The sequence below is a fragment of the Opisthocomus hoazin genome, chromosome 10 (genome assembly GCF_030867145.1).
Source record: "Opisthocomus hoazin isolate bOpiHoa1 chromosome 10, bOpiHoa1.hap1, whole genome shotgun sequence".
Lineage (NCBI taxonomy): Eukaryota > Metazoa > Chordata > Aves > Opisthocomiformes > Opisthocomidae > Opisthocomus > Opisthocomus hoazin.
This window is the reverse complement of record NC_134423.1, coordinates 31,598,890-31,625,587: the sequence shown is the minus strand read 5'-3', so window position 1 is coordinate 31,625,587 and position 26,698 is coordinate 31,598,890. Positions and strand designations below refer to the sequence as shown.

Genomic DNA, 26,698 nt, shown 5'->3' with positions numbered 1-26,698 from the left:
CAGCCCTGCGCTGGACTCTCTCCAGCAGCTCCTCATCTTTCTGGAACTGGGGAGCCCAGCACTGGACACAGCACTGCAGATGGGGCCTCCCCAGGGCAGAGCAGAGGGGGAGAGAACCTCCCTCACCCTGCTGCCCACACTCCTCCTCATGCACCCCAGGATCCCATTGGCCTTCTTGGCACCCAGGGCATGCTGCTGGCTCACGGTCAAAACCCCGAACACGGAGCTGCCCGCGAGCCGGGCTGTTGCTCAGGCGCTGGCAGGGCTGTCTGGCTCCGGGCGTGGGGCTGTATCTCTGCCCGCAGCGAACCAGGAGCCTCCTCAGAGAGCAGGGCCAGGCTTTTTTGTTTAATTTTAGATTTTAAAATAATTGCGGCTCCCTGACAGATAAGACAAGCGTCAACAACAATGCCAAAACCTGACCGCAGCACCGTCAGAGAAGCCTCCTGGCACCTCTGGAGCTCGCTGCAACCAGTAAAACCAGAGATCAAAGAACCACAGAGCAGTCGGCGTGGGAAAGGACCTGTAAATGTCATCTGCTCCAACCCTAGGATGCAGGATGGAAGCTGGGAAAGCTTGGCACGAAGTGGAGACCGCGCACGATTTCGTCAAGCTTTTTTTATCGAGACTGTCACGACAAAATTCAGGTCGCTTCGCATCTCAAATGACGGCAGCAGGCTTTAAAGAAGCATTTCAACTGTTAAAAAAAAATACGAAATACTCGACACAAACCTTCAACACCGCTTATGCACTTCACTCTGTCTCGAACCTCCACGTTGTAGCCCTCGAATGACATGAAGACCCCGTCGGGGTGGTAAGGTGCTCGCTGTGTGTATACTTTGGAGTAGCTATGAGAGAATTCAAACCTGTCATAACCATCGTACTGAGCAATTTTCCCATAAACCTCAAAGTATTTCTCTACCCAGCTGAACGGCAGGAAGACCTCGTTGCCTTCCCTCCTCCCTTTCACGGTGTGCTCGTCATTGATCAGACAGTCAATCTCCTCGTACTTCGGCCCCGGGGCTTTGTTGCCGTTGAAGCCTCCGGCGACCGGAGGAGCCTTCTGCTGCTCCTGGGGCGATGCCTCCTCGCTCTGCTGCCGGGCCGGGTCGCTCTCGGCGGCGGCAGCTCGGCGTTCGGGGCCGGGCAGGCTGCGAGGGAACGGGCCGGCTCTGTCGGAGGAGCATCGGTTCCAGAGCAGCACCGTCACCAGGGTGAAGAGGGCGCAGATGACGATCAGAGTCTTGTAGTTGACCCGAGCTGCCAAGCAACGCATATTCACACCATACCTGCAAAAAACAGCGAGGGGAGAGGGGTTTAAGCAGCGGTGCTCACAGCTGGAGCCGTTGGCTTTGCCGATCCGGAGCCTGGGAGAGCCTTCCCGGTGGGAGCATCACCACGTGCCCACCATGACGGTGCTGGGTGGGGAGGCGACGGGCGGGGGGACACCTGGAAGAGAATTTGGGTTTTTCCAGAGATCGAACGTACCAAGCCATGATTCCCCTCCCGGCTGCGCCAACGGATTGCTTCACCGAACGCAAAGGACACAACGGCACAGCGGCCATCGCAGGGCAACCGCTTCGAAACACAAAGCTCGACGTTAACGAGATGCTCAGCAGCCACCGACCCAACTCTCACGGGCCTCGGCGCGCCGGGGAAGGAGAAATCCCCGGCGGAATACAGCCACCACCTACCCGGCACCGTGAACGGGGCAGTTCCAACAAAACAGCCCCATAGTCAAAACCCAAAGCTCAGAAACATTCCCAATTCACACAGCTGAGATCACTCACGATACCTATAAAAAGGGATGGCCGTTTTTGCTGCTTTCTTTTTAATTTTTTCCCTCCTGAAGCACAAGCTATAAACATTTTCGGAGAAGAAACTCGATGCTGAAGGCTGGATCGATTCGTGGCGTTACCGCACGTCAGATGTGATTTCACAGCGATGCTGTGGAGGAGAGGAGCAGGCGGGCTGGTAACGGAGGGCTTCCCAGCGAAGGAGGGACTGGGAAAGCAGGGACTGCCCCGGGGCTGGGACCTCCATGGACACGCTCGGGGACTCACGGGGCCTGGACCACCAGGAGAAGGCAGGAACGACATAAACCCTCCCTTGGCGTTTTATTTATTTTTTTTCCTTGCAAGATAAACCTCCTGCTGCACGAAGCATCCTCCGCCACCGCTACAGCCCCGACGAGGAGCAAGGCTGAGCAGGGTGAAAATCAATCCAGACGCCAGAGGGATTCCAGCACGTTTGCTCAGAAGACCCTGCTTCTGCTGAGGAGTGAAGTCCCCCAAACAAACAGGACGTGCGTTTTTCAAACGCGCAGGAATATTTAAGACACAGAATGGTCGGGTTGGCAGGGCCCTCTGTGGGTCACCCAGCCCAACCCCCTGCCCAAGCAGGGTCACCCAGAGCAGGCTGCACAGCACCGCGTCCAGGCGGGTCTGGAATATCTCCAGAGAAGGAGACTCCACAGCCTCCCTGGGCAGCCTGGGCCAGGGCTCCGTCACCCTCAGAGGGAAGAAGTTCTTCCTCGGGTTCAGCTGGAGCTTCCTCTGCTTCAGTTTGTGCCCGTTGCCCCTTGTCCTGTCACTGGGCACCACTGGAAAGAGTCTGGCCCCGTCCTCCTGACCCCCACCCTGCAGATATTTAGAGGCATTTCTAAGGTCCCCTCTCAGCCTTCTCTCCTCCAGGCTGAACAAGCCCAGCTCCCTCAGCCTCTCCTCGTAGCAGAGATGCTCCAGGCCCCTCCTCATCCTCATAGCCCTCCACTGGACTCTCTCCAGTAGCTCCTCATCTTTCTGGAACTGGGGAGCCCAGCACTGGACACAGCACTGCAGATGGGGCCTCACCAGGGCAGAGCAGAGGGGGAGGAGAACCTCCCTGGACCTGCTGGCCACACTCTTCTTGATGCACCCCAGGATCCCGTTACCTTTCTTGGCAGCCAGGGCACGCTGCTGGCTCATGGTCACCCTGTCGTCCCCCAGGACACCCAGATGAAGAATTTTGCCTCCCTAGCAAGCCGCAGTGTCAGAGCTGCTGAGCAAGGTTCGAAACCCACGGCTTCAGGGCACTCCCGGCCGGCGCTGGGACCGGCTGCTCCGGCAAGGGCTGCAGACGTTCCGCTGGTAGGCAGGAGTTAACCACCCGGCAACGAACAGGAGTTTCACCTCCAGTTCCACCCCCCGCTTTTTAAATGGAAATAATCAATTATCTCTCCCCAGTGTTATGCTTCCTTACTGTAAGCACCATCTGGTCATTTGAAACTGGACTTTAAAAGATAAGTGTCTTATTTTCTGAAAGCCCAGTTTACTACAAGCTTTTAGAGAACATAAATTTATATATAATTGTATTTTTATGGAAATGCTAGCATAAGAATAAATCCAATTTTCTGCATCAGCAGATAATTTTTAGTGATGATGCTCTCAGGATGACCTCAACAAATATGCTCCGCTCTTTTTGCACACAGGGATAATTCACTTTTAAATTGGGAACGACATTTCTGACACGCTTCACCTCTGCCTATAAAACTCCAAATTAATTAAGCCATCTGCATTACCAGCACTGGGGAAACGCCCTCACCCCACTTTCTACAGCCCCGTTCCCCCGTGCCCGTCACCCCACGGCTTTAAGCAGACGCCGTGGCTGGGAAAAGGTCCTGGCGATGCCACTGTGTCCAGCTCTGATTCGAGCGGGGTTCTGCTGCCGGGGACAGCGGTGGAGGGGAGCGGGGCGAAGCCTCTCCTGTGCTCACCCTGCAGCTCCAGGAAGAGCAGGAGATGCCGCAGGTCAGGTCCGGCCGCATTCGGGGCTTCCTGGCAAAGCCGCTAAAAGATTAAGTTTTTATGAACTATAAATGAACTGGAAAGGACTCGGAATTCTGGGCTCCCCAGTTCCAGAAAGATGAGGAGATACTGGAGAGAGTCCAGCGGAGGGCTGCGAGGATGAGGAGGGGACTGGAGCATCTCTGCTACGAGGAGAGGCTGAGGGAGCTGGGCTTGTTCAGCCTGGAGAAGAGAAGGCTGCGAGGGGACCTTCGAAATGCCTCTAAATATCTGCAGGGTGGGGGTCAGGAGGACGGGGCCAGACTCTTTCCAGTGGTGCCCAGCGACAGGACAAGGGGCAATGGGCACAAACTGAAGCAGAGGAAGCTCCAGCTGAACCCGAGGAAGAACTTCTTCCCTCTGAGGGTGACGGAGCCCTGGCCCAGGCTGCCCAGGGAGGCTGTGGAGTCTCCTTCTCTGGAGATATTCCAGCCCCGCCTGGCCGCGGTGCTGTGCAGCCTGCTCTGGGTGACCCTGCTTGGGCAGGGGGTTGGGCTGGGTGACCCACAGAGGGCCCTGCCAACCCCGACCATGCTGGGATCCTGTGATTTTCAGAGAACCATTGCATTAAGTCTCAGCAGTCATCAGAATAAAAAAACTAGAAATATCAGTGCAGGAGAGAGGCTTGTGACATGCTAAACAGATAGATGGATTTTTATTCAACTGCAGAAAAAAAAGAATTCAGAATTTCAACCGCAGAAAGAGGTAATTTAAACCCACACAGGGACTGTGTTCAATTGGTTTATTCCCTCGCTGCTCTGACGAAAAGGATTTCATCACACCCTACTGAAAAGATTTAAGAAACGCAGCAGGGGAAGGTACTTTTGAAGGTATGAAGTCACCACGTCTGGTCGCGCAGGATGACCTGCCTGGGCCCCCCCGAGGCTGCGCACCCCGACACCCCCCACCCGCAGCTGGAGGTGCAGGCTGTCAGCCATCAAAGTCCATCCTCACCCTCGAAGTCCATCCTCACCCTCACACAACCCTGGAGTTTCACAGGGCAAATCCTTCCCCGAAGGCTGGCTACAACTCCGTTAATTCCTCCGTGGAATGAGCGGGCTCCACGGGGCTGGGGCACAGCGCCGCGACGCTGTTCCTCACAGCCCAGACCACCCCCGCAGCAACAACAGAAATCATCTATCAATTAATTCTTCTGTTTTGCATCGTTTATGCTTACGCAGCTGCCCCACAAATCACTGTATAAATTCTAATCAAAAGGCACTGAAATAGCATTTCTCAGAGTGAACAACTACTTCCCAGTGTATCCCAAAACAGGGAGGCAACCAGAGAAACTGATTTTGCCAATTCAAGCGAGGTGTCAAGGCTTCTGAAACGCTGTTTATAATAAAAGGAACAAGCGAGTGAAATAAAAATAAAATCTTGCTGCCGCTGCTTTATGAATGACACCTGGAAAAAGGGCAAATCTCGGTATTCCACGCTGTGAGTGAGGACTCCACGTGGCTGGGAATGACAGAGCCAGTTCTGGAACTCAGCGCTTACATAAACCCAAGTTATTCACATTCCAGAAACAGAAATGTCTCTCTCTCTTAGCAAGGCCCTTGTAGGAAAGGGGTTTTTTGATCTGCAAAACTGTATTGAATATATTCAAAGTCAGAATTTCTCTGAAGCCCAGACTATTGCCAGGTTTCTGCGTACTCACGGGGAAAAGCAGAGTTGTCCCTGTTTGTGGACACACACACACACACAAACTTTTTCCAAGAACCCTTAAACCCGACCTGTTCCAATAAACCTCTCGGGTTCCCTGACGAGAGCTCAGCGGGAGCTGCACCGCAGCGTTAGTCTGGAAACGCTGAATTCCAGCAGACGCTGTAGCACACCCTCCTCTCTCAGAGAGAAATTTTCCACTGGGAAAAGGAGGAGACCGGTACCGGCACCCCTCCAGGCACCGGCGCGCCCGCCGAACCCTTCGGACGCTCTCCCTGCGTCTGCCGAGGGTCCGCAGCCAAACCTCGGCTCAGCGGAACGCCCGAGCCTTTTCTCGAACTCGGCTGACTGCTGACATCGCATCAACTTCTGTCCTGCAGCTTTATTTCTTAAAAGCTTTATGTTATCCACATTAACTCGCCCTTTGGCGTTATAAAATATGCGGTGTGTACATCGTCATGATTGTATTTACTGCCAGAAACCAGGGGGAGGACTCTTTCTAACTGAAAATCCAGAGATGACAGAGCAAAATTTCAAGCAGAGGAACACAGACACCTTTCCTCCACTGTCACTGTGCCCTACAGCAAAAAAAGAAAAAGAAAAAGCAAGAAGAAGAATAAAATCTAGAAACAGAATAGTCACTTCTCCAGTAAACCCTACAAAAAGGTGAAGCCAAGCAGCCGTGGTTCCTCGGCAAAGCCAGATCCCTGCTGCTCCTGGGGAACTGGTGAGGATTTTGCTGGCAGGCTGTCCCCCGACCGGTCAGCCGTGCCCCGCCGTCCGAACAGGTCTCGGCTCGCCTGGGGTCCTCCTGGCCCCGAAAAGCCGTGCTGCTGCTGGAGCCTCCTCGTTTCTAGCTGACTTCAGCAGGAGCAGGAAGAGGTTTGAGCCCCTGCGCTCCTTCACCAGCGCAGCGAAGATGGATGCGTGTAAGACAAATTCATTTTCATGCTGTATTTCCAAAACAGAGATAAAATAATTACAGAAGCACAGAATGTTTGGGGATCGAAGGGACTTCTGGGGATCCCCCAGCCCAGCCCCCTGCCCAAGCAGGGTCACCCAGAGCAGGCTGCACAGCACCGCGGCCAGGCGGGGCTGGAATATCTCCAGAGAAGGAGACTCCACAGCCTCCCTGGGCAGCCTGGGCCAGGGCTCCGTCACCCTCAGAGGGAAGAAGTTCTTCCTCGGGTTCAGCTGGAGCTTCCTCTGCTTCCGTTTGTGCCCGTTGCCCCTTGTCCTGTCGCTGGGCACCACTGGAAAGAGTCTGGCCCCATCCTCCTGACCCCCACCCTGCAGATATTTAGAGGCATTTCGAAGGTCCCCTCGCAGCCTTCTCTTCTCCAGGCTGAACAAGCCCAGCTCCCTCAGCCTCTCCTCGCAGGAGAGATGCTCCAGTCCCCTCCTCATCCTCGTAGCCCTCCGCTGGACTCTCTCCAGTAGCTCCTCATCTTTCTGGAACTGGGGAGCCCAGCACTGGACTCAGCACTGCAGATGGGGCCTCCCCAGGGCAGAGCAGAGGGGGAGGAGAACCTCCCTCGCCCTGCTGCCCACACTCCTCTTGATGCACCGCAGAAAAATAATTAACTTACAACTCCTGTTACGTAGCTTGCCTTTTCATGACCCTTACACAAGAGCAAAATGCGATTTATTTTTCCTGCTGGAAGCTCCTAAAACCAGCAGTGGACCGGCTGGACAAGCTTTGTGGGAGAGCGGGGCGCGACGGGCAGGTGGAGCAGAGCACGGGCACCAACGCTCGGCACGATCCCGCTGGGCCTTTGCTCGTTGTTGCTCAGCTTCGAAGCCCAGGATGAAGACGGGAGGCTTCTCTCTCGTCCATAACCACCCAGCCAGGCCATTTGTAAATCCAGCTGCCGCCGTTCCGCGCACGGCTGTGTCCGCAAGCGATGCTCTCCAGCTCAGGAAGACCTCGGGGTGATTTCCTAGGGGGGAAGACGCAGCTCCCCAGCGCAGGAAGCACCGCCTGCACCTCCCAGGATGGGGGAAAGGGAGGATGCACCCCGAAAAGCCCTTCTGCTCTCCCGCTCATCGACGGGATGCGGTGAAGCCATGTTAAAGCACACGGTGCGGCAGCAGGTCACCTGCAGCATCCCTCGGGCTGACCACCCCGACCCTGCATCAGCAGGGTCTCGGCAGCGGGGTGAGGTCTCCGTGCTGCTGCCCGTCTCCCCGGGGACAGCATCTCTGCTCTGGGGCTCGCACCCGTCTGGGCTTCCACGACCCGAACGTATTCCGAGCGGAGCGGGAAGGTGTGCTGCCGAGAGGAGCCCGAAGCAGCGACACGGTCCTGCTGCCCAGAGCCCATCTGAAAAATCCACACCGTTGGGCGTCTTGCAAGTCTGGCTGGCGTGCAGAGTTCAAACACCAAAGACTGTCAGAGCAGTGTCACACGCTGGTGCTGGACACAACGCCTCGCGCAAAGGCCGATGCGTTTCACCCAGGCGAGAGGCGAGAAGTCTTTCGAGCTCCCTCACAGCTCCCGAGGGTCCCATCCGTGCAGGTTAGCGGGGACACAGCGGTGCGGACAGGAACGCTGCTGCTGGCCACATGCTTTTGGTTATTTTTAACCTCTGTGCCCGTTTCCCCTGGGTGACACGGGCACAAACTGCGCCTTCACGTCAGCACGCGACCCGACCTGCCGGCGGCTACTTCAGCGCTGTCGTTTCTTTTTGCTCCCGTTGCATGGATCAGCTTTTAATAAACCAGATCAATGGTTCCCCCGCCAACAGCGATGAGTCACATTCACCTCGAATTAAAAGCCCCAGAGGATGCACCACGTGCGGCAGGAGCCCGACGCGGTCCTGCAGCCGCCCGACCCGCGCCAGCCAAGAGCACAAAGTGCTCAGCGCTGGTTAAAAACACGCGGTGTCCCCCGAACAAGTGATGAGGGGACTGGAACATCTCCCCTACGAGGAGAGGCTGAGGGAGCTGGGCTTGTTCAGCCTGGAGAAGAGAAGGCTGAGAGGGGACCTTATAAATGCTTATAAATATCTGCAGGGTGGGGGTCAGGAGGACGGGGCCAGACTCTTTCCAGTGGTGCCCAGCGACAGGACAAGGGGCAACGGGCACAAACTGGAGCAGAGGAAGCTCCAGCTGAACCCGAGGAAGAACTTCTTCCCTCTGAGGGTGACGGAGCACTGGCCAGGCTGCCCAGGGAGGCTGTGGAGTCTCCTTCTCTGGAGATATTCCAGCCCCGCCTGGCCGCGGTGCTGTGCAGCCTGCTCTGGGTGACCCTGCTTCGGCAGGGGGTTGGACTGGGTGACCCACAGAGGTCCCTTCCAGCCCCTACTATTCTGTGATTCTGTGATTCTGTGACTCCAGAAACCACGCCGCCGAGCTCCTTCCCCAGGCACGCGGCGGCTGGCAGCGTTCAACACTCGCTTTTAAATTCTCCCCATTTAAACACCAACCAGCAGCCGGCTGCCCGCTGAGTCCCGGAGGCCTCCGGCCAGCCCAGCACACCAGCTCCGCGTTTGCTCGCTGGGTGGGAAGAAAGGCAGCGTTTTTCCTGCAGCCCCGGGATTTCTGCCGAAGAGCGATAAGCCACCGATTTACTTTGAAGCCTCTATGCCAGACGAAGCTATTTAGTACAAGAGGACAAAAAAAACAAACCCTGAACAGTGACTGCCAATCCGAGATACGTTAAATTCAATATTTAAAGAAAAGATACACCATGCCATTTAACAAAATGAAGCAACGAGACCAGCACTTCCATATATCCCCAGCCCTAAAAGTTGTGCTCAGTTACACTCAAAGATCAGGCAGCATTTTCCCCCATTTCCCATTTATCACACACAGCAAAGGGCTGTTTAAGCCAGTCAGTACAATGTTATATAACAGCGAAACCCAAAGAACTCAGGAACTGTTTTCAATAACTGTGGAAAATTCTTTTTGATAACTGTAATGACATCAACATTTCAGATCCTTTGCCAAAGCTTACTTAGGTCTCAAAATGGGATATTTATGAACGCTCGAACTTCCCGACAGCCCCGCGTTTCCCAAACGCGTTTTACCTGCGTCCTCAGCCCGCTCCCTCTGCTTCCCCGCTGCGCGTACAAACTAGCACTGCCCTGCAAACCATGGACTGAGGGGTGTTATGCATTAAGGAAAACCATTAAAACTATTCTGGCAATGCTCATCAGTTTATCAGCCTGCTCACCCGGGCAAGCCGGTTCCAACCGACAAGCCGAGCTTCCAATATTTTATTTATACGTGATTTGCACAGAGCCTGTGTCCAGCGAGTGTTTTAACACAGAGTGCACTGTCAGGACTGCTTGTTTTTTCCTTAAGTGCTACGAAATTACAAGATTGCACAAGCAGCAGCAAATGCATCTCCCTCCAAGACCACCAGCCTCTCCACCGGCTCTGCGGCGCAGATTTACTGCCTGATCCTCCCTGCCTCCATGCTCCGTCTGTGGCTGATTAGACAGAGAGGATCTAAAGTGTAAGGCGAAGAAGCTGCATCCAGCAGCTTATCCTACAGTTTTCCAGTCCAGTTAGAGCCTAATACAGTGCTATTTGGATCAACAGATCTATTACTGAGCATCAGCAAAGTCTGTTGCTAGAGAATAGTTGATCCCCAAGTCAAAGCACTTTTCTATGGGTACTGATGTTACCATTCAGAAACCGAGATTTGCTTCTAAAATCAGCACTGGGTGCTGGCATCCTCGCAGCCACACCATTCCCAAGGTTTTCAAACAGGTTTGGCCGCTGCCTTGAGCCACGCAGGGAGCTACGAGGATGATGAGGGAGCCTACGAGGAGAGGCTGAGGGTGCTGGGCTTGTTCAGCCTGGAGAAGAGAAGGCTGAGAGGGGACCTTAGAAATGCCTCTAAATATCTGCAGGGTGGGGGTCAGGAGGACAGGGCCAGACTCTTTCCAGTGGTGCCCAGCGACAGGACGAGGGGCAACGGGCACAAACTGGAGCAGAGGAAGCTCCAGCTGAACCCGAGGAAGAACTTCTTCCCTCTGAGGGTGACAGAGCCCTGGCCCAGGCTGCCCAGGGAGGTTGTGGAGTCTCCTTCTCTGGAGATATTCCAGCCCCGCCTGGCCGCGGTGCTGTGCAGCCTGCTGTGGGTGACCCTGCTTGGGCAGGGGGTTGGGCTGGGGGACCCACAGAGGGCCCTGCCAACCCCCACCATGCTGGGATTCTGTGAAATGCATCGTTCCAACGACTTGTCCTCATAAAACCCAACACCAAACCAAGCAGCAGAAGCCCCTTCCTTACACCTTTACCATTACGGGGCTGTCAGGAAAGGTCCCGCTGTGGGCGCATCACTCCCAGCGATGGCAAACCCCCCCCGTCAGCCAAGCGCAGGCAGCGCTCGCCGCTTTGGGGACAGGGACACAGCACCTGCTCCGTCCCACCGCGCAGCCTGGCTGGCGAGAACAAGCCGTCGGATCGTTTTGTTCCGCTTGATCATTAGCGGCTTCCTCCTAACGAGGCATCTGGTCACAGCCCCAAAGGGGAAAAAGCAGACTGCACAGCGAGAACGTGAGAGCAAGCACACCTCCTCCTCCCGCTCCCTAAGCTCCCGACCCCCTCCCCGCAGCAGCTGGGGGTCCCCGGGAGCTGGGCACCCAGGGGGGATGCTTCGGCCCCCCACCCAAGCAGGGGAACGCAGCGGGGAGGGGGACAGCGAGCCAGCCCGCACACGAAGCCTTCCAACTCCTCAAATCCTCAGCCGCCATGAGGACAAGCGGGTTCCTAAGCGTGTAATTTGACCAGTTATTGACATTAATGAGCCACATGGTTTCACTGAAGTGAAATACTCTGATTAACACCATTTTTGTCCTTAAAACCAGCCTCCACGGTATCTCTGATTCCAGCTTCCCCAGCCCTGCAGCCTCCCCACAGGTCACGTTTCATCATTAGCGCTGGCAACCGTTGCACTATCGGGTCAGCTCCGATTTCTTACTGGCTTATTAAAAAAGAGCAGCGTTTTGTACCGATGATGGAGAGCGGCAAAATTTTCAACAACTACCCATCCCCGTCCGGGCTGAGCTCGGCAGCAGCTCTTGTGGGTTCTGGAAGCACAGCACCCGCTCTCACTGAGCACCATGATGGGTTTCTGCTGATGACACCAAACTGGGAGGAGTGGTAGATACACCAGAAGGCTGTGCTGCCATCCAGCGTGACCTGGACAGGCTGGAGAGTTGGGCAGAGAGGAACCTGATGAGGTTCAACAAAGGCAAGGGCAGGGTCCTGCACCTGGGGAGGAACAACCCCAGGCACCAGTACAGGCTGGGGCTGAGCTGCTGGAGAGCAGCTCTGCGGAGAGGGACTGGGAGTGCTGGGGGACGACAGGGTGACCATGAGCCAGCAGCGTGCCCTGGGTGCCAAGAAGGCCAATGGGATCCTGGGGTGCATCAAGAGGAGTGTGGGCAGCAGGGCGAGGGAGGTTCTCCTCCCCCTCTGCTCTGCCCTGGTGAGGCCTCATCTGGAGTGCTGTGTCCAGTGCTGGGCTCCCCAGTTCAAGAAAGATGAGGAGCTACTGGAGAGAGTCCAGCGGAGGGCTACGAGGATGAGGAGGGGACTGGAGCATCTCTCCTACGAGGAGAGGCTGAGGGAGCTGGGCTTGTTCAGCCTGGAGAAGAGAAGGCTGAGAGAGGACCTTAGAAATGCCGCTAAATATCTGCAGGGTGGGGGTCAGGAGGATGGGGCCAGACTCTTCCCAGTGGTGCCCAGCGACAGGACAAGGGGCAATGGGCACAAACTGAAGCAGAGGAAGCTCCAGCTGAACCCGAGGAAGAACTTCTTCCCTCTGAGGGTGACGGAGCCCTGGCCCAGGCTGCCCAGAGGGGCTGTGGAGTCTCCTTCTCTGGAGATATTCCAGCCCCGCCTGGCCGCGGTGCTGTGCAGCCTGCTCTGGGTGACCCTGCTTGGGCAGGGGGTTGGACTGGGTGACCCCCAGAGGGCCCTGCCAACCCCTACTATTCTCTGATTCTGTGATTTCTCCGCAGCTATCTGCCTTGCCCAAAATACGAGCATTTGAGCTCAGAAGTTATTTTTGTCCGACAGTTACTTTCGCTGCTTACTGGAAGGAGCGTGATCCAGAACATTTAACAGCTACGATTACAGCTGCGATCCACAACACAGCACGTCCCCAAACACCCACCCACCAGCCCTGGTCCGCAGAATAATGGTGAAAAAGCGCTAATATATAAAGAAGTGTGGTTTTGGCAGCGCCGTCTCTAACGGAGCGATATGCTGATTTCTGTCCTAAGACAGCCTCGCTGACAGAACGCCTGCAGTACCTGCCAGCTGGGGAAATCGTCACAGCCCTTATCTCCAAGGGGGGAAGGTATTTCACATTTAAGCCACAGCCAAGGAACAGCGAAATTATAAGGAGAAGGAAGATAAGGCGTTTAACCAGTAACAGAGCACACGCTTTCTCGATGGGTGCTGTCGAGCCCGGTGCTGAGCTGAAGGCGCGGGGGTCCTGGTGTAGGTGCCATGGGGATGGAGGGGACAGCCGGTGTCCCTGCCAGCCCAGCCGTCGGGACCCTCATCGCCCAGGTCCGAGCTTTCTGCTGGAGGCCGGTGAGTAAAGCCAGGTTCCTTCGATGCAAGGACTGAGCCAGTACAGCAGCAGTAATTTAAATTTTGATCATGCCACTGGAGAGAAGATAAGCCCCGTAACTCATGGCCTATTTAGCCCTAAAAAGTCAGAACATATCTACTTTGGAAATCCCTTCCTGCAGCTTGACATTACACACAAACATATTTAAGGTTGGTAAGATTTAAAAAAAAAACAAGCAGAGTTTTCCCTTGCTGCTTCCTTCTTCGTGGCACGGTGAACAGCTATCAAACCTACACACCTGGAGCAGAGCCTTGGAGGGGCTTTGAGAGAAAAGTCCCTGCTTTTCAAACCACAGATACAGGATTTCCAACCTAATTCTAGGCTAGATTTAGGAATCAGATAAAAAAAAAGGTGTTTAAGGTGTGCAGACCACAACAACGCAGGACAAAGCATCCAGCCATGCCTCACGAGGTTACGTATCTCAGCGTATTGGGGACTTACGGGAACGTGACTTCACTAATGGCATCAAGCAGGCTGAACAAAACAGAAGAGGCCACGGCTCCTTTTGCTCAGCCCGGTACCATGGCCTGCCCATCACGCACAGCCAACCCTACCTGGGCTGTGGGAAATCGCCCCGATCTCTTACTTGCTTACCTGAGGCCAGTGGGGTCCTGGGGTGCATGAGGAGGAGTGTGGGCAGCAGGTCAGGGAGGTTCTCCTCCCCCTCTGCTCTGCCCTGGGGAGGCCCTACCTGCAGTGCTGTGTCCAGTGCTGGGCTCCCCAGTTCCAGAAAGATGAGGAGCTGCTGGAGAGAGTCCAGCGCAGGGCTGCGAGGATGAGGAGGGGACTGGAGCATCTCTCCTACGAGGAGAGGCTGAGGGAGCTGGGCTTGTTCAGCCTGGAGAAGAGAAGGCTGCAAGGGGACCTTCGAAATGCCTCTAAATATCTGCAGGGTGGGGGTCAGGAGGACGGGGCCAGACTCTTTCCAGCGGTGCCCAGTGACAGGACAAAGGGCAACGGGCACAAACTGAAGCAGAGGAAGCTCCAGCTGAACCTGAGGAAGAACTTCTTCCCTCTGAGGGTGACGGAGCCCTGGCCCAGGCTGCCCAGGGAGGCTGTGGAGTCTCCTTCTCTGGAGATATTCCAGCCCCGCCTGGCCGCGGTGCTGTGCAGCCTGCTCTGGGTGACCCTGCTTGGGCAGGGGGTTGGGCTGGGTGACCCACAGAGGGCCCTGCCAACCCCCACCATGCTGGGATTCTGTGAGCTAAAACTCAGAGCCTGAAGCTCTGAGTTTCCCTCATTTTCAGAAAGAGATGAAAATACCAAAAATCCCCTTCCCCGCCAGAGCCGAGGAGCTGGCCGGCTGCCGGCGCAGAGCGTCGCTTCTCCCGATCTCGCAAGCAGTCGTGTTTTCCCTGGAGATTAATGGAAAGCGAACACACAACCTAGGATCAAAAAGAGACTTCTCGCTACCGCTTTACGTTTTACCGGCTTGTCAGAAATGCTCGAGAGCTGCCTCGTGCAGCTACGTACGCCTTAGCCACCGCGTTCTGCCACTGAGTTCTTCCCCCAGGCGACCCGACGCCGTCACCCGGGGATGGCACCGCGCCGGCTCGCAGCCCAGCTCTCGCTCTCCTTCGCTGTCCTAAAATCATGGCTGGAAGCACCGAGCAGCCAAAGCAGCACGAGATTCTGGAAAACCCGGGTTTATGTGTTCTGTGCTCAGCATACGCTCTGGGAGACCTCAGCAAGTTCGCTGACGACACCAAACTGGGAGGTGTGGTAGATACACCAGCAGGTTGTGCTGCCATTCAGCGTGACCTGGATAGGCTGGAAAGCTGGGCAGGGAGGAACCTGATGAGGTTCAACAAGGGCAAGTGCAGGGTCCTGCACCTGGGGAGGAACAACCTCATGCACCAGTACAGGCTTGGGGTGGACCTGCTGGAGAGCAGCTCTGCGGAGAGGGACCTGGGTGTCCTGGTGGACGACAGGTTAACCATGAGCCAGCAGTGTGCCCTGGCTGCCAAGAAAGACAATGGGATCCTGGGGTGCATCAAGAAGAGTGTGGCCAGCAGGACGAGGGAGGTTCTCCTTCCCCTCTACACTGCCCTGGTGAGGCCTCATCTGGAGTACTGTGTCCAGTGCTGGGCTCCCCAGTTCAAGAAGGATGAAGAGCTACTGGAGAGAGTCCAGCGGAGGGCTACGAGGATGATGAGGGGACTGGAACATCTCCCCTACGAGGAGAGGTTGAGGGAGCTGGGCTTGTTCAGCCTGAAGAAGAGAAGGCTGCAAGGGGACCTTATAAATGCCTACAAATATCTGCAGGGTGGGGGTCAGGAGGATGGGGCCAAGCTCTTTTCAGTGGTGCCCAGCGACAGGACAAGGGGCAACGGGCACAAACTGAGGCACAGGAAGTTCCAGCTGAACCCGAGGAAGAACTTCTTCGCTCTGAGGGTGACGGAGCCCTGGCCCAGGCTGCCCAGGGAGGCTGTGGAGTCTCCTTCTCTGGAGATATTCCAGACCCGCCTGGACAAGGTCCTGTGCAGCCTGCTGTAGGTGACCCTGCTTGGGCAGGGGGGTTGGACTGGGTGACCCACAGAGGTCCCTTCCAACCCCTACTCTCTGTGATTCTGTGATTCTGTGACCTCTTACACGAAGAGACAGGGACAATCCTTCACCCCCGTGCCAACAGAGGCAGCCCAGCCGCCCCGACGGGACTGCTGACTCTTCTTGCTGCCCAGAAAGCCCCCAGTTCGCTCTGTGCTTTTCGTTTCTTCCCTACCAGAGACGCAGGCACTTCTGCTGCCAGCTCATCACAACGCCTGCAAGAATCCCATACAAAGCGTGCTCCAAATCACAGCTCGGACAGCTGGCAAGCGTTTGGCGTGCCTGCTCGCATGCAGCCTTCAAATAAAAATAGCAGAACCCTTCTCGTTCGAACGTGGCCACCACTGAGCAGGCGCGGGCACGAGGCTTCGGGGAGCACACCTCAACCCTGCAAGTTACACACAGCTCCTCTCGAGCAGGTGGGCTCTGCAGGCATGGCCCAGCATCTTCACAAGAGCGTGGTTTTGTCTGGCAATCAAGCGAGCCCCACATAATCACAGATTCCCAGCATGGTAGGGGTTGGCAGGGACCTCTGTGGGTCACCCAGCCCAACCCCCTGCCCAAGCAGGGTCACCCAGAGCAGGCTGTAGAGGACCTTGTCCAGGCGGGGCTGGAATATCTCCAGAGAAGGAGACTCCACAGCCTCCCTGGGCAGCCTGGGCCAGGGCTCCGTCACCCTCAGAGGGAAGAAGTTCTTCCTCGGGTTCAGCTGGAGCTTCCTCTGCTCCAGTTTGTGCCCATTGCCCCTTGTCCTGTCGCTGGGCACCACTGCAAAGAGTCTGGCCCCATCCTCCTGACACCCACCCTGCAGATATTTATCAGCATTTCGAAGGTCCCCTCTCAGCCTTCTCTTCTCCAGGCTGAACAAGCCCAGCTCCCTCAGCCTCTCCTCGTAGGGAAGATGCTCCAGTCCCCTCCTCATCCTCGCAGCCCTCCGCTGGACTCTCTTCAGTAGCTCCTCATCTTTCTGGAACTGGGGAGCCCAGCACTGGACACAGCACTGCAGATGGGGCCTCACCAGGGCAGTGTAGAGGGGAAGGAGAACCTCCCTCGCCCTGCTGCCCACACTCCTCGTGATGCACCCCAGGATCCCATTGGCCTTCTTGGCAGCCAGGGCACACTGCTGGCTCATGGTTAACCTGTCGTCCACCAGGACACCCAGGCCCCTCTCCGCAGAGCTGCTCTCCAGCAGGTCCACCCCAAGCCTGTACTGGTGCCTGGGGTTGTTCCTCCCCAGGTGCAGGACCCTGCCCTTGCCCTTGTTGAACCTCATCAGGTTCCTCTCTGCCCAGCTTTCCAGCCTGTCCAGATCACGCTGAATGGCAGCACAGCCTTCTGGTGTATCTACCACACCTCCCAGTTTGGTGTCATCAGCAAACTTGCTGAGGGTACATTCTAACTCTTCATCCAGGTCGTTGATGAAGAAGTTAGTTCCCGCAGTTAACCCTGGCTGACCTTCCAGCGAGCGATGGAGATGTGGGACAGTGCTCGAGAGCCGGCGTCGCAGCAGCACCCGCATCCGCAGCTCCCTCCTGCGCTGCTCCCGAGCGCTCCCCCGCCAGCTCGCATCTCTGGGAAGCCCAAGACCCCGCCGTTTCGGTTCACTGATGTTTACAATTTATTATTGGCAAAAACCATGCACAACCGTACTCTTTCACATTTCTGAATGTGAAATTCTGAAATTTCACATTTCACTGGCTTATTCTTTCACTATGCAGAAAGCAGAGGTTAAGGAAGTAACACTGCTTATTGCAGAGAAATAAATAAAATCTGTTTTAAGTTAGAAGAACTGGCTAAAAATATCTAATTTTTCTTGCTGAGCAAACCCTGGCAATCCGTACAGATGGTCCTCCGGGAAGGAGTTACTGATGGTAGTTACTCAATTGCAGAATTAAAGCTTTCAGTGAAATTTTGCTGCTTCACCAACTAAATATTTCTAAACAGCATGACCTGGCCAACAGCAAGCAACGCCACGTCGTAACTTTTACGAAAGGGATTTTGCCAGGAGGTTTCGAAGCTTTGATTATAATTGCTTTCACGGGTATTTTAGGAAAAAAGCACCGAAAATACTTTTTCCTGGAAGTCCATGGAGCGATGGAGCAGCAGAGGCTGAGCCACACTGTGGGCAAACACCAGCTAAGCAGCAACACAAAGCAGAAAGCGATCCAAACGCGCCGGTTTGAACAGCAAACGGCGAGGGCAGAGCCTGGTGACGGCCACCTCCGGGTCCCCCAGCCCGGCTCGGACACGAGGGCTGCAGGCACCGCCGCGGCCGCGCACCAGGAGCGCCCAGTGCTGAAATCCAGCTGCGCCCGTGCGCGGCCCAATGCCCGCTTTGATGGATCTGTACCCAAAAACATAACAGACCAGGCAACGGCGTCCCAGCTGCAGCTCGGATATCGGGGAGCGGGGGGAGGCAGACGAGCAAGCGCCCGGCAGCGGGGTCTCCGATCCACGAGCCGCCTGTTTCTGCGCAGAGGTGCTGCCTTTCCTCCTCCTAATCCTTCAGATCGAGCTCTGTCTGGCACCTCATTCTCCAAATAACAGTCTGTCCCAGCAGAGCTGATGTTTAGACTCTGGCATTGACCCTGGCAAATGTGTTTGGAAACCTTTCGTTTCTAGATTTTTTTCATATTCAGCACGCCGGAGATCACTCGGAGGCAGCAGCGCTGGGTACTGGGGAGACCAAGATAACGCACAAATCCTGGTTTTATTGAAGCTCACCGCAAAGGCTGAGCTAGCTTTTACATCAGGCACAACGGTAACTGTAATTCTGTTTTTCACAATGCAGCCCATGAATGCACACGGGCATGTAATAAGGCGTAAGATAGAGATACCCTTTTATTTTACCTTTTTTCATCCTCCTTTTCAGCTCCTTAGAAGAGCTGATGAAAAAGGAGAGCAGAATAAAATTAGAAGCGATATAAAAACGTGCTGAAAGCTGCCTGATAGCAAACTGCTTTGGCCGTGAATTATTCTGTGTATCTATGACAGGGAGTTATTTAAGTACAGGAGGTGATTGCTATTAAACATCCAACAGACACACACACACACAGACAAAAAATTACCCGTGACTGGAAAGGTCAGAACGACTGCTGAGAAGAGATAAAGCGTTTTTAGAGCAGACTTCTCACTCCAGGAAGAGACGTGGGTCACTAAAGTGCAAAGGATTGTTGCGTGGGGAGAGTTGGAATATTTTTGGCCGTGGCCCCTGTGTGCTGCTGATGTCCGAGATCCCTTTGGCTCCTCGTTTGCAGCCAGCCTGGAATGCGCACCTGCAATTAGTAGAGACTGGGATGTCCAGCACCGAGCCTAACGAGGGCTGGGCAGGATTCACAGCTTTGAAATTCTGGCAAACAAAATCTAATTTGATCAGTCAGACAGCTCTTCTCTGTACGAATCAGAACTGCGAACGCTTCAGGCTTCTGCTCAGGGGGAGCAGAGCCACGGGGCAGGACCGGAGCCGGGACGCGGGGACGCGGCTGGGGGACACCATGTGCCTGTCCCCGCTCCGTCCGGGAAGGCCACGTCGCAGCTTAAACAGCTTTGCCAGTTGGAGCAAAGGCAGCAGGAAATACCAGACACGAACTGCAGGGCCAAATTCTGCATTTCTGGGACTTTTTACAGCCTATCCCTGCTGGAAAAATAAACTCACATTTTACAAGCATTCTACCCCAATATTTTAAACACCAGGATCTCAGTTCTTCTACTATTTGCAGACAGGAGGCTTTCATCCACGATTTAAAGTTCTGCTTTTCAAACCACACACAGACAAGCCTAAGCAGCAACTCCCCCCCCCCAGGACCAGGTCCCGACGGCGTGTGCTCCCCGACCAAGCCCAGCAACGCGGCGTTGGACCAACCCAGACCAAGACGCGGCGTTTTCACGGGCGAGGCGACGCTGGGTGCTGCGCCCGGGGTGCTGCTCCGGCCGGAGGGTGCAGAAGGGCCCAGGGACGCGGCCGCTCTGAGATCACCAGCCCAAGCCTAGCGTGGGGGGCACGGAGCACCGTCTGCTGGGCTTTCCTCCTTCTGTTCAATGTTTTCCACCAGCCATGATCATTCTCTCCGTCACCCGCTAAATCTGCACGGCTAGGAAAGTATTGCAAGTACAGCGGGAAACGGGATGCTTAACGAACGTGGTCTGGAAAAGAAAACTTTAGCAAACGCGAGTTAGTCAGACGGGACTCAAACTGCACAAGGAGAATCACAGAATCACAGAATAGTAGGGGTTGGAAGGGACCTCTGTGGGTCACCCAGTCCAACCCCCTGCTGAAGCAGGGTCACCCACAGCAGGCTGCACAGGACCTTGTCCAGGTGGGTCTTGAATATCTCCAGAGAAGGAGACTCCACAACCTCCCTGGGCAGCCTGGGCCAGGGCTCCGTCACCCTCAGAGGGAAGAAGTTCTTCCTCATGTTCAGACGGAGAAGACCGAAGTTGTCCCACTGAAGAGCTCTCACCCCCCCCCACCTCTGCAAACACACTCTGCTCCAGCGCTTGGGTCTCAAAACCAGTCGTTACAAACAGAGAAACTTTTTTTTCTTCTTTTAAAAGGAATATTCATCTCCTTTCCTGGAGCAGCTGATTTCATTTCACCCCAGTCTAAGGCACTTCAGCAGGTTTAAGTGGTTTGTCCTTAGGAGAGGCAGCTTTACAGGAGCGCAGCCGTGCATCCCCTACAGAAACTCCTTTTTCCACGTCATTCACTCGTAAGAAGGTAATAATTGTATTGAAATAAAGAAAAAGAAAATTTCACTGTGCTTAACAACATTTAGAAACAGTTAATGGAGGACAGATGTTACGATAATGGCTCTGTTCAGTCTGTCTCACAGCTTGTAAAGCATCTTTTTGTACCGTGGCAAACAACAGGTCTGCGTAGTTCTGGTGGCCACATCTCTCTAGTTTGTCTTTTAGATCTTAGGTTAACTCACACTTACCCCAACCAGAAAGTCCTAACGATCGATTAAACTCTCAAACTCTCTTCCGAATCGAGTTTCCCTTCTCTAGCTCAGCCTCCAGACGCGGTAATTCAATCCCGGAGGAGAAAGGAGCCTCAGCCTCTCAAGAAAAATAAAAAAATGGGGGAGGGAGGTCTGACTTCATCTGGAACGCGAGAAACGGAAATGAGCAAGCAGCTCCCAGAGTGTCAGATATTTTCTGCTGGTCTGGGTTCGGGTTTTGCTCTCCTCGGGGGTCCTGAAGACCCTCGCGAAGAGGAAGGGATGGTCCCTTCTTGGAGCAGAGCCCTCTGGGGCGTCCCGGGGCAGGAGGTCACCCACCAGACCTCCCCCCCTCGCAGGGAGCTGCGGGGCCAGCTGCACCGAACTGCTTCCCACAGGCTGGAAAACCAGCTGCAATCCCTCCAAACGCCTTGGATCCACACCGGATTCAGAAGACGAGGCTTGCGTCATTCCCCTTTGGACAGAAAAGGCTTTTGCTGGCGTTCACGTGCGGGAGGCAGCTCCCTGCCTACGTGCAAAGCGCTCGGCTCGCGGCGGGAGATGAGTCGTGTCCCCAGGGATTTGCACAGTCCCCCCCGTCACACCTCGTGCTCTCTGCAATGACTGCAATGAGTGCTGGACCAGGCGAGTCACAGCAATAAAATTACTTCTTAAACCCCAGAAATCAGAAACTCACACCAATATTCCGACTACAGACAACAGTGCTGCCTTGTGAGACTCTGATCCCCGTTAGCCTTTGTAACTAAGGCTCCTCCCTGCTTCCACCTCAGTTATCATGGGACAGAAGACATCTTTACTGCAGTTTCTTAAATTCAGGAAAGAAAAGAATTTACGAAGAGACAATGCTCGGCTCCAAATGCGGATTTACAGCCCCTGTTAATCCACAGGGAGTCTCTAATGATCTTCTTTGGCTCCCACTTCTCAGGATGGATTTTAGCTGTTCTTCCTGTTGCAATACAGAATCAGAATCACAGAATCCCAGCATGGTGGGGGCTGGAAGGGGCCTCTGGGGGTCACCCAGCCCAACCCCCTGCCCAAGCAGGGTCACCCAGAGCAGGCTGCACAGGACCTTGTCCAGGCGGGGCTGGAATATCTCCAGAGAAGGAGACTCCACAGCCTCCCTGGGCAGCCTGGGCCAGGGCTCCGTCACCCTCAGAGGGAAGAAGTTCTTCCTCGGGTTCAGCTGGAGCTTCCTCTGCTTCAGTTTGTGCCCGTTACCCCTTGTCCTGTCACTGGGCACCACTGGAAAGAGTCTGGCCCCGTCTTCCTGACACCCACCCTGCAGGTATTTAGAGGCATTTCGAAGGTCCCCTCGCAGCCTTCTCTTCTCCAGGCTGAACAAGCCCAGCTCCCTCAGCCTCTCCTCGTAGGGGAGATGCTCCAGTCCCCTCCTCATCCTCGTAGCCCTCCGCTGGACTCTCTCCAGTAGCTCCTCATCTTTCCTGAACTGGGGAGCCCAGCACTGGACACAGCACTGCAGATGGGGCCTCACCAGGGCAGAGCAGAGGGGGAGGAGAACCTCCCTCGCCCTGCTGGCCACTTTCCTCCTAATGCACCCCAGGATGCCATTGGCTTTCTTGGCACCCAGGGCACGCTGCTGGCTCATGGTCACCTTGTCACCCACCAGCACACCCAGGCCCCTCTCCGCAGCGCTGCTCTCCAGCAGGTCAGCCCCAGCCTGTACTGGTATTATAGTCTTCTAACAAAATATTCACTGTTCTTTAACAAGCGACACTCAAATTTCCTCAGCCTCTAAACGCTGAGCAGCCCACAGAATAGAAAGCGGCAGCCCGAACTTATTGCTCTTGACAACATAATCTTTCTTCTTTTCTGCTTGGGATCAGGCTCATGCAAAAAAAACCCCTCGAGTCAACCGTAGTGTCTAGCAATATCATTAAACCAAAGACACGGGCAACAGATAGTTCATGAGTTTCAGGGGAAATAACTGGCAGTGGGATAACTGCGCTCCTAACGAGCACAGACTGAGCTCGGTCCGCGGCTACACGGCCGTTTCGATTTCCTCTACGGGCTCTCAGTTTGATCGGATTAGCTCTAGCTGCAGGCCCTCCAGCAATACTCCCAGTTGGCTCTCCACATTAAAAAACGTGGGATGGGGCTTCCAGCGCGGCTGTTCAGCTGGGATTGTGGGGTTCAGCACCCTCAGAGCTCGGAGGACGGATTAAACAGCGCGCAGCCATCACGTCAAGGCTCTGCGCTCCAAGATGCCGCGGTGCCCTACAGCAACGACGTCGTCTTTAAACTATTCCAGCATCCAAGCAGCTGCTCTCAGTGAGTTCTCCTAACTAACTCTCCTCTCTGAATGCTTCTGAGCAGCCCAGCTCAGCGGAGCCCACGGCCTGGCTGCCTGGCACACCTGCACGCCACGCTCCTGCATTCCGTTTGCGCCCATCCGAGCCCTCGCACCTATCGCACCGTTGTCACCCAGCACCGCAGGGCTGGGAACCTGGCACTGCAACTCCTCCGCTTTTTAAAATACCAAATACTTCTCAAAAGTAAGTGCTGGGGGAGAAAATTACCGTCTCAGCCAAAAATACCATTTCAGTGGGAGCAGGATGGTGCTCAGCGACGCTCTGCCCCTTCTCCCAGGCAAGCAGGCAGTTTGTTTGAAGAAAAGCCGTATCACAGAACAAACCCTCACAGAAATCCGCACACATTTTTTAATCTTTTGGCTCTTCAGCCCCATTTATTGTAGACTTTGACCTGGCTTGGAGCTTGCCATGCAAGTCAATCAAAAGGCTGTGGGATTCTGGTGGAGACATGGCTAAGGGAAGAGAGCGGTTTCACCACCACCGATGTGCACAGCTCCAGCTGAGCATCTCTGCTTTCCTGACTTTGCTCTGCACCATCTCCCCAACCCCATTTTTTTTTTCTTCTACTCTCTTCTTGCACCTTATTTTCCACAAACTCACCTATGGGAGTTTTGCTACAGACTCCAGGAAGGACACAGTTTCACTTCTGGGTTGCAAACGTTGCCCAGGTGCCTGTAGGACAGCCGCTGCCCGAAGCCTGCGAGCAATTCCCCCGTCCCAGCGGGAATCGAGGTGTCGGCGGCTGTATCCACACGCCCGGAATTCCTGCCGAAAGCCAGGCCAGCCCAGCGCTGCTGCGGACAGAGCCCTCCCAGCTCCTCGGCAGCCAGGCACAAGAGTTCAGCTGGATGGCGATACTCACTCCAAACACTCCGAGCAGCCCCATTTAAATCAGGAAAGAAGCACTCGACATCCTCAGAAGACAGGGACATTGTTAGAAGGTACCCTCTGCAAGTTTGCTGATGACACCAAACTGGGAGGAGTGGTGGATACACCAGCAGGTTGTGCTGCCATTCAGCGTGACCTGGACAGGCTGGAAAGCTGGGCAGAGAGGAACCTGATGAGGTTCAACAAGGGCAAGGGCAGGGTCCTGCACCTGGGGAGGAACAACCCCAGGCACCAGTACAGGCTGGGGGGGACCTGCTGGAGAGCAGCTCTGTGGAGAGGGACTGGGAGTGCTGGGGGACGACAGGGTGACCATGAGCCAGCAGCGTGCCCTGGGTGCCAAGAAGGCCAATGGGACCCTGGGGTGCATTAGGAGGAGTGTGGGCAGCAGGGCGAGGGAGGTTCTCCTCCCCCTCTGCTCTGCCCTGGTGAGACCCCATCTGCAGTGCTGTGTCCAGTTCTGGACTCCCCAGTTCAAGAAAGATGAGGAGCTACTGGAGAGAGTCCAGCGGAGGGCTGCGAGGATGGTGAGGGGACTGGAGCATCTCTCCTACGAGGAGAGACTGAGGGAGCTGGGCTTGTTCAGCCTGGAGAAGAGAAGGCTGAGAGGGGACCTTAGAAATGCCTCCAAATATCTGCAGGGTGGGGGTCAGGAGGACGGGGCCAGACTCTTCCCAGTGGTGCCCAGCGACAGGACAAGGGGCAATGGGCACAAACTGAAGCACAGGAAGCTCCAGCTGAACCCGAGGAAGAACTTCTTCCCTCTGAGGGTGACGGAGCCCTGGCCCAGGCTGCCCAGGGAGGCTGTGGAGTCTCCTTCTCTGGAGATATTCCAGCCCCGCCTGGCTGCGGTGCTGTGCAGCCTGCTCTGGGTGACCCTGCTTGGGCAGGGGGTTGGGCTGGGTGACCCACAGAGGTCCCTTCCAACCCCCACCATGCTGGGATTCTGTGATTGTCACCGAAGCTGCACAACAGAAATCCTCAGAATCCCAAGGTTTTACCTACTACTTCTTACAGAAATCCATTTGGGAAAAACCAGCTATTAACGTGAAACAAGCAGGGTGGAGGCAGCTCTCTCACTCCGTTGTTTTCCTGCAAAAACAGGCCATAGTTCCCCCCGCCTCCCCCAGAGCTTCAGGTGAAAGGGACTGATTTGCGGTAGATGCGCGGTCTTTGATCACTACTCCGAGACTGAATCTAATGGACCACAAACGACCAGCCTCTCCCGTGTCAGTAAATAATGTATGAAGATGTATTCATGCAAACACACACATATAATGCATCGGGACAGCGAGCCAGAACCGGCAGGAAAATATTCTCTTTTTCCAAAACAGGTTAAACCATCACCACTTTGTGCATCCGCTCCTGCTGCTAAAAGAAACTCCGTTTTGTGGTTTACCTGTTTTTCCAACGCAAATTCTGCTCCGCAGCAGGAGTCATCGATTTTTCTATTTTAGATCAACTGCTGTGAAAGATCAGCAAGCCCAGTGCCTCCTCTCCCCCGCAAAGGTAGGCAGCATCACCACCACAAGCTGAATAGCAAAGAAGATTTCAGCATAGGGAGGAAGAAACAGGAAGGATGTGATCGAGTTAGCTATTCTGGGGAGAAGCAAAGCAAACTTCATGAAGCTTGAAGAACAGCCTAAAATTTAAGTAAGCCCAACAGAACTCAGAATTCCTTCATTACAAAGTATCTCCAAAATGATCAGCAAAAATTCCGTTTGCAAAAAAAAACCCCAACACAACCCCAAGCCAACCCGAAACGCTTTCACAATCATTCTGCAGCTGAACTCGGTTCCAGGGACGCTGCCGTGCTCAACCCCAGCCCAGCACGCGCGCCCTTCCCAGTGCCACCTGCAGCCAGTGAGGTGTCCAGCACTCAACTGATGCTTCCTTTTTCCAAACAGAATCACACGATCACAGCATGGTGGGGGTTGGCAGGGCCCTCTGTGGGTCACCCAGCCCAACCCCCTGCCCAAGCAGGGTCACCCAGAGCAGGGGGCACAGCACCGCGGCCAGGCGGGGCTGGAATATCTCCAGAGAAGGAGACTCCACAGCCTCCCTGGGCAGCCTGGGCCAGGGCTCCGTCACCCTCAGAGGGAAGAAGTTCTTCCTCGGGTTCAGCTGGAGCTTCCTCTGCTTTAGTTTGTGCCCGTTGCCCCTTGTCCTGTCGCTGGGCACCACTGGAAAGAGTCTGGCCCCGTCTTCCTGACCCCCACCCTGCAGATATTTATGGGCATTTCGAAGGTCCCCTCGCAGCCTTCTCTTCTCCAGGCTGAACAAGCCCAGCTCCCTCAGCCTCTCCTCGCAGGAGAGATGCTCCAGTCCCCTCCTCATCCTCGTAGCCCTCCGCTGGACTCTCTCCAGTAGCTCACCCCATGCTTTCCAACAGCACAAAGTGTTACGGAAGACACCGGCGCAGAGACCGAGGCCCACGCCGAGGATGTTCTCCCTGTTCTCCCAGTGACTCTCACTCGCTTCCTTCCACAGCAAAGACTCGAGTTACAAATACGTAAACCAAGGAGGAAGCTTCCCAAGCAATCCAGCTACACGACGAGCCCTGAGCCTCCCTCTCCTCTCCAAGCCATCTATTCTAAGCCACGAAACCTGCAACTCATGGACGGAGGAAGCAGGGAAGAAGAGGAGATGAGTCAATTAAATATTACCTCCTGACCTGAAATACTTTTATGTAGATTTCCTAGAAGATCTTTTCTTGTGCTCTTTCTCGCTTTAACATTTTTAAGCAGCGGTTCCTGAAGTGCTCATCTAAACGCAAACTACTTTTACCTATTTTTAAAGAACTAAACTAAAGATATTTTAGTATAAATATGTCTGTTTACTGCACATATTTCAGAAAAAGATATGGAATTTCCAGTTTCAAACTGG

The 26,698-nt window shown here is 55.0% G+C and overlaps 1 protein-coding gene across 11 annotated transcripts in view; it reads right to left on the bottom strand.

Annotated features, from left to right (window-relative positions):
• GLCE (glucuronic acid epimerase) overlaps positions 1 to 26,698 on the bottom strand; it is a 66,367-nt gene that overhangs the window by 12,569 nt on the left and 27,100 nt on the right. For 10 of the 11 annotated variants that reach the window (XM_075431936.1, XM_075431937.1, XM_075431934.1 and 7 more), the window contains one exon: positions 733 to 1,289. In XM_075431936.1, coding sequence (XP_075288051.1) covers positions 733 to 1,276 — 544 coding nt within the window. In that variant the 5' untranslated portion in view covers positions 1,277 to 1,289. Of the gene's footprint in view, positions 1 to 732; positions 1,290 to 26,698 lie in introns of those variants that run through there. The other variant, XM_075431940.1, reaches the window with a different exon arrangement.